The 7935-nt window shown below is 35.0% G+C and overlaps 1 protein-coding gene across 1 annotated transcript; it reads right to left on the bottom strand.

The window, feature by feature from the left end:
• Positions 1-339: 339 nt before the first annotated feature.
• LOC116300288 (uncharacterized) lies at positions 340-6915 on the bottom strand. Its single transcript, XM_031709124.2, has 5 exons — positions 6100-6915; positions 4295-4908; positions 3446-3597; positions 2864-3002; positions 340-877 (listed from the first exon to the last, which is right to left on the bottom strand). The coding sequence occupies exons 1-5, from the start codon at positions 6863-6865 to the stop codon at positions 788-790; spliced, it is 1761 nt and encodes a 586-aa protein (XP_031564984.2). The 5' UTR covers positions 6866-6915; the 3' UTR covers positions 340-787.
• Between the last annotated feature and the right edge of the window lie 1020 nt (positions 6916-7935).

Genomic DNA, 7935 nt, shown 5'->3' with positions numbered 1-7935 from the left:
CATTTTTACCCCAACACCGATATCCCACATGGCTGAACTGGATGATCAGACCAACAGCTCTAAGGGAGAGATTACTCGAGTGTAGTGAACATCTCTACCCCAACGCCGACATCCCACATTACCGAACTGGATGATCAGACCAACAGCTCTAAGGGAGAGATTACTCGGGTGTAGTGAACATTACTACCCCAACACCGATATCCCACATGACTGACCAGGGTGATGAGACCAACAGCTCTAAGGGAGAGATTACTCGGGTGTAGTGAACAATTCTACCCCAACACCAATATCCCACATGACTGACCAGGGTGCTCAGTTTTATTTTAATACTCAAAAGTCTTTGATGGAAAATACTTTTTATTACGCTTGTATAAAGCAACCTAATACTGTGAAACAACTTTTCAGGAAGCAGTTTTAGTGAATATTTAGGAACTATTATAAACATATGTAAAAAGATAGAAATAACAGAACCAAACTGGTCATTATTCAATCCTGGCAAACTGGTTTGGAAAACAGCATTGACATACAAATAAATGATTATCATTACACCACTGTAACGATAAAATCCTTTGACATTCTTCATCATTCTGTATATCGCTTGTTTTTGTAAAACCTTGTCATGTAAAACTTCCCGATAAATGCCCGATTGACTGTGAGGATAAAATGCTATGTCTTACGTGATTGTAAACGGCTGACCTACTAAAATACGACAATATCACGTTGACAAAGAATTTTTAATAAAGAGGACGATAACCAAGCGAGATGTTTTATTACTGATAATGAAATACTAACTCCCTCTGTAAGTAGAATATCCAAATGGGCTTAACAGAAGAGGCACATGGTAATGCTGGCTTGGATCCTTTATAGTAAATACAATCTAGAAAAAACAAAAATGCACATGAGTAGATTATTCTTTTAGTTGGCACAATCGCATTTTCTTGCCATCAGACCTAAACTGACTTTTAGGACATTTCCCCTTGCAATTTATGTATCATTCCCTTGAGTATGATTCCTTTGTTAAGATGAGCTTTTACCCAGTGTAGTCCTAAAGGCTTCATATTAGTCAGAGGGCAAAGTTTTAGTTTATAATGTTGACTATAGGAGAAATGGCATTGAATCTAGAATCAAATAATTTATAAGGATTTTTAAGGGAAAATCAAGCACATTTCCCCAAACAAATCCATATAAAATATTAGATTTTGTATTTAAAGCCATTTCTCCTGTGTTACATGTTATAATAAGCTGAAACTTTGCCTTCTTACTAATATCGAGGTGCTCTTTCCATTTCTGGTGTTCATTTTGACACAATGTCTCTTTCTACGGGTGGTAAGGTGTTGTTGTTGCAAAAGGCCTATCAGGTAGATGTCAGCATGACAAGAGACACAACAATAGAGTCTTGGGGAAACATCTTTTTATATCAAGGGCATAGACTGGGGGCGGGGGGCATAGGCTGGGGGAGGGGGGAGGGGTGAACGGGCCATGTCCCCCCTGTGGTAACAAAATGGCTTCCCTATTCTCAACTTAACATTCCTGGGATCATTTTAACCAACTACAACACTGCTAAACAGCTGCATTGCCAGAGTGGTTGTCTCAATAGTGTAGTTGATAACACATCGCACTACAATACTGAGGCTACGGGTTTCATTCCATAGCTTATTTAATTTTTCATTTCCAAACAATGCTGTCAAAATTATTTGGTCTGATATTAGTTATAGGCTAACACAGCATGATTTATACCGGGGGGGGTTACTCCGCCAGAATTTTGGTAGGGGTGTTCCGCTGGAATTCTGAAAGGGTTACCCTGTTTATGACAAAAAAAAAAAACCTCAAATGTGTATGAACCTGTTTAATGCTAAAGAGATAATTTTATTTGCACTGAGTTCCTGTTTTATCATTCATCTCGCTATCATGTTTTAAACAAAAACCTCCAAAGAACATAACTGACTATGACACCGGAAGCGGGATTCATCCTGTTCATGACAATAAGCTCCACCATACTGGTCAGGATCATCCCTGTAATCCCTTGGAGTATCCCCCTGGCTTTATAATTCTAATAATTTTTTAATGAGAAAAGAAATTTTCAATAAGTAAAGAGGGCCGTATGCGTCAGACCCCCAAGTTCTGATAGTAATATCTCTAAATTCATTCCGTAATAACTCAAAAGAAAAAAAGCCACACCATTTTAACTTTAACAGCTCACTCATCACTTTTAGATGCTCTTTCAGTCAAGTGATATACTGTTAAGATTTTTGATCAACCCTTTTACTCCTAGGCATTTTTTTGTAAGTTTTTTGCGTGGTTTTTTTTTTTTCTGGACCTAATCATTCTGCAAGCCCTAGCAAAACCATATTTGGAATTTGGATTGACATTGTCAGTGTTTTATGGAAATGAGGTACAAAGTTCACCAGTGAAACGTTCTGACTCAATGGTTTATCACTTGACAAAGAATAAAGCATTCAAAGCTTTTGTTGAGTTTGACTTTTAATATATCATTTACTGAGAGAGTTTAATGCCCTCTGTTAAAATAATTATTTTTTAATTGAGAAATAGAATAAATACTGAACTTAATGTGGCCAAATCTAAAGGTCAAGAGAATGATTATTGGAGAAAGTGGAAAAATTTATGACAAGATTTAAAAAGTAGTTAAAATCATATTGGAAGTCTAATGAGGATACTTGACCACATCTATTTTTTGAAATGTACATTTATTTATGCTTTTATCATTTCAATGTTGCTGTTGTTGTTGTATGTTATATATTAAATAGAAGATTGTAAATTAAGAAACCAAAAACCATGAAAAAATATCAATGTAAAAATAATCTTTATTGCACTTTTGACTCAGACTATTCTTTTCCCCACTTACCTCGACATATGGATAAAAGTATTCTTCAACTGCTAGAGATTTATAGTAGGTTTCAGTATCAAATTTTATCTTGTAATGGCCTGATTTAAATCTTTCTTGAGTTAGAAGATTTGGTACTCTTCCATCCCCATTTGTTGCACTACAAGACATGAAAAAGTTAACATATTATGCAAACCATTATTGCCCTTGATCATAAAAGTGTTGTTTGCATAAACAAATGTAGTAGCAGGTTCCATTGAATCCCCCTTTTATGAGATTTATCTAGGCTTTTTTGGTTGACTTAAGTTTGATTCCTTTGTCTTCACTATATGTCATGATTGGATAACTTTCTTCAAGTGTTCCAAGTTAGTGTGTCCACACAACAAAACATGGTGAAATTTAATTATCTTTCTCTCCAATGTTCCCCATATTAAGATGGATGATGATTTCATGATCTTTATATTATAATGATCCTACATAGCTTCTGTCTCAAGAAATTGCAATGAATTTCGAAATATCACTTGAGAATGTGGTATTAATGTCAAACATGAATGTAAACCATGCAATTACCTAGCTACTTATCATTATGGTTTTTCTCCTTACCCTGAAGCAATAACCTTCCATGAGCTGCCGTTTTGTACTTCTTCATGATAAAAAACTTTGACTGGTAGTTGTCTTGCAGGGGTACCAGATGAAGTATCCAATACATGTGTTGTTAATGGACTTCCTGGCATTTTACTCTGAGGGTGTGGAGCCTTAAAAAAATAGATAGGAATGGAATGAAATGGAATATAATACTACAGAAAACAATAGGAATAGAATGGAATAGAATAAAACAGAATAGGAAGAGAATGGAACACAACAGAATAGGAATGAAATAGAATGAAATAGAATATAATAGTATAATTTGTTCATTGTTGATAATTCAGGAAGTGATTGCCCAGTCTCCCAAGCTGAGGGCTGACATGTTAAGAACGTTCAACGAAATAATCTAAATGCAGAAAACAGAAAAAAACTAAATAATATTTAAGAGGTAATACAAACTTGAAATAAATATGAATAAATATGAGAACTGTCAACGGTAAATATTGAAAATCCTAGATTGCAAAACACTGATTCTTATTATATGTAATTAAGCTACTGACAATGTATCTTCAATTAAATCCTGTTCCTATCATTTGGATTAAATAACTGTGTCTATATCTAACTGATTTATTTACACCAAATTTAATTTAGCTTACACCAAAACAAAAGCACTGGATTTATATTTGCTGTCATAATTGTTAACATCAAGCATTTTTATAAAATAGCCCTTGAAGCTAAAATAGCTTAATAGCTATTGAAATTGCCATGATGCTCTGACACTGTAAAATAGAAGTATCCAATCCAAACTTCTTTCAGTGGTACCTTTGGGTCAGCTGCAAAATATAAAATCAGTAAAAGAAATCTTACCAAAGAATAAAGTGAGCCATATGTTGATACCACTACAGGTGGCCCAACCATTTGGCTCTGTGATGTTGCTGATGTAAGAGGAAGAATAACTTGATGAGAATTTGAAGAAGCACCAATACTGCTTGTTAATGGCGTGTTCAGCGGGGTAGATTGTTTTTGATCATTAGTACTCAGAACAAATGAATGCTCTTCTTGTAGGCTTTGATTTGATGTAGCAACTGTTTGCATTGTTGATGCTGGCTGTGCTATTGAAACACATGGAATAGCTGACAGACTATATGCTGGTTTTGGAACTATTTTAGGAAGAGCATGTCCGTTTTCAGAGATTAACTTGGTTTTGATCAAAAGCATGGAGTTTTGAAGAGTGGGATCATTTAGCAATGAGGCGTGAGTTCCCTTCAGACAGTAATTGGAATACATCTTTGAAAGTCTTGCTTCTCGAGACATGGTGTCCATCATTTTCCCCAGAGTGTTGTGCCCTAATGGAGAGTTTTCATACCAAACATCATCTTCCATAAGTACATTCTTCTTTGGCCTTTGCCACAGGAAAGAGCTTAAAGGGTTCAGCTTCGAAAGGTATTTAGCAAAATTTGCTACTGGACATCTTACATTTCCTAAATCAAATACAACAAGAATTAAAAAAGGCGCTAGTGAAAATGTAAATGCTAAAAGTAAAGGTTTACATATATATAGAACGAAATGTTGATATCGATTTTATGAACTTTAGGACTTAAATTAACATTGGTAATGGGAAATATATGTTTTGTTTTATGTGTTTATGTGTGTTGTAAGATATTATTTGAAAAAGCAATAGTTTCACAGGAGAACAACAAATTTATTTCTGAACTTTATGGAATGAGAAATGTTGGGCTTTCTGTGGTGTTACGGACTTAGTAGCCACAGTAGAGTGCTTTTAGTCTCACTGTTGAATAGGTGACGTCAACTAAGTTAGATAAGTTATTTACTATTTTAACTGAAGTGACCTAAATTTGAAACTACGAGTAAACAGCTACTGAGATCAGGGGGAGAAATGATGATACAAATGAATGTCTATTCACTCATTCTCTGGTAAAACAACCCCCCGGATTAGCATGACCATTATTAGGTGCGCTTTTACTATTTTAGGTGACCTCAACTAAATAGTTATCTAAGTTAGATAAATTTATCTAACTATTCAACAGTGAGACTATCAGCACTCTAAAAAGTAAAAGGAATGTTACACCAAAAACTATTAGCCATTTGAATATGTACTAATGTCCTGCCTGAGACAGCCAATTCGTCAAATGTTGAAAACTCGCATTTTTAAGACACAAATTTCAAAAAACGTATTCCTTTCTAATACTATAGAGGATTCTGATTGGCTGAGAGCAGTGCTTTTGCAAAAAGAGCAATTTGAACTGCAGCGTAAATTAAAGATTGTATGTAAATTTTTAAGGTATGTTATTAATGAGTAATCATATAGTTTAACGTTCGATTTGGAATTAATTTTCACTCCTTTTTTTTTTTGAAGAGCTCGCCGGCTCGTGCTGGCTCATTGTTCTTCGCGTTTGAATAAATCAGATAGCGTTATTAGTTATGTTATTTGAGACCACGAAAACCAAAAACAGATGAAATAGTGATAATCAAACCATTGTAATAATCAGTTCAAAAATCCTATTTTCATTCACGAAAGCATGTAAACTTTTTTTGATATATTTTCCCCCCTAATTCTAAACAGAAGTAAACAATTCAATGACAGAACGTAATATGATATGTAGGCTTTTCCCTAAGACAGGAATACCCAACAACAATAACAAATGGCTGACCTTTCTTTTCGTAGATCTTCCACGGATAACTATTTAAACCAAGAGATTTCTTCTTTAAATATATGAACTTTAAGTTTTTCTCCGAGTCTTCGGCAATGCCATAAGTATCCTTAGTTTGTTCTCTCAACGTTCCTCGGCTCCTTTTTGAGCCTGCCAAATACATCAAGTCAAAGAACACCTTCCTTAAAAGCCCCTCTGGACTATTGACGTTCAAAATATCGCTGAAATAGAGTTTCTTTAAATCATCAGGCGTTATATCGGCGAAATGGTCTATGGAACCTTTTCCACGACGTACGAGCTCCACTGCTTGTGCACGAAACACTTCAGCCGAAACACGAAACTCTGGATCGTTAATGATGTCGATATTTCGAGTAGACTGCAAGTGCCGACTCAGGGCAAAACGAATTGAACTCAAAGCAGACTTTTTATAGAAGTCCCCATCTCTTTTTCGTGCTTCAACATAGAATTTCTTCAGCACATTATTAAGAACATTTTTGTCAAAGTCCTCAAAACACGTATCCAATCCTTTTTCGCGAAGATACTCTCTGAAGATGTTGACGGCTGTTTTCGTTGCTTTCTTGGTGTTAGCGGTATTCTTATCCTCCAGTAGGCGCTGTATTTCTTCTTCTGAGGTATCACCAAAACGCGTTTGAGAATCACACGATGGGGATTCAAGTGTCGTTTCCAAGGACAAGTCATTGTCTTCATCTAAAACAGGTTCAATTTTTACCGAGGGAAGTAAAACAACATTACAGGAGTCCGCCATGTTGACCGAATGGCGTCACTGATTGAGGGCAATATCGCCGTATCGGCGATTTGATCACATGATTAGAATCATCCAATATGATTTTTAAAATATACATGAAAAATTTACTGGATTCTGATTGGCTGAGAGCAGTGCATATTAAGAATTGTTCGTCAATTTTTCATGCTATAATACTTATTTTAAATGAATAATCATATGGTTTCTTGTTCAATTTGGAATTCACTTGGAGCCGGGGGGCCCCCCACTTTTTGCGTCAAAAATATGAATACTTATAAGTAATTCCATGGCACTCAGGGAATTGGTGACTAAATTTCCCTGAATAACGAGGGAAAATTTGTGGAATAAAACAAAAATAGAATCTAAAAACAAGTTGTCATTTTCAATTTATCTTATGATTGAGCATGCGCAGATTTAAGAACACCTCCAACATGGACAATGAAATCCTTTACTAAATTTCCCTACATTTAATACGTGCAATCAAGGGTGGATCCAGAGGGGAGGGCAAGCTGAAGCCCCCCCTTCAGCAGAAAGGTGATCATGGTATTGAAATAAAAAACGTTTCCCCCAAAAATTTGATTCAATATGCTTAATTTTCAAATGCCAGCCCCCCCACTTTTCAATATGCTCCACGGTCCGTGATTTTTAGTCATGTTTTTCAAAAACCTCAAGTGGCACTCACCTTATTGGGCTCACACAATTTTAAAGCTCTTTTAAAACCCACTCATGCAAATTAATTACAAATTTACACTTGAAACTATAATTTATGGCCAATACATCAAATTTTTCATATTTTCAAATATAAGTTAATAATATACAGCCATTAATAAGTATAGGAAATTGCATGATCTCTAGTATAATTCAGCATTTATAGGTACAAGTTATGTTTGAAAGTTGTTTTGAATTCTGTTGTTTTGAATTGGTCTTGTGACAGAGTACAATTTGGGATTTAATTGTACTCCTTTTGTACAATCAGGATCAAGTAATTTTGTTGAGTGTATTATAAAATAATTTCAAATGTTTTTTGTTTACTCCTGATCATACATGTACATGTATACTAGTTAAGTAAAATA

This window comes from Actinia tenebrosa, unplaced genomic scaffold, assembly GCF_029948245.1.
Source record: "Actinia tenebrosa isolate PJP-AT-01 unplaced genomic scaffold, QUT_ActTen_1.0 PGA_scaffold6__47_contigs__length_16458017, whole genome shotgun sequence".
Lineage (NCBI taxonomy): Eukaryota > Metazoa > Cnidaria > Anthozoa > Actiniaria > Actiniidae > Actinia > Actinia tenebrosa.
This window is presented reverse-complemented; position numbering and strand designations above follow the sequence as displayed.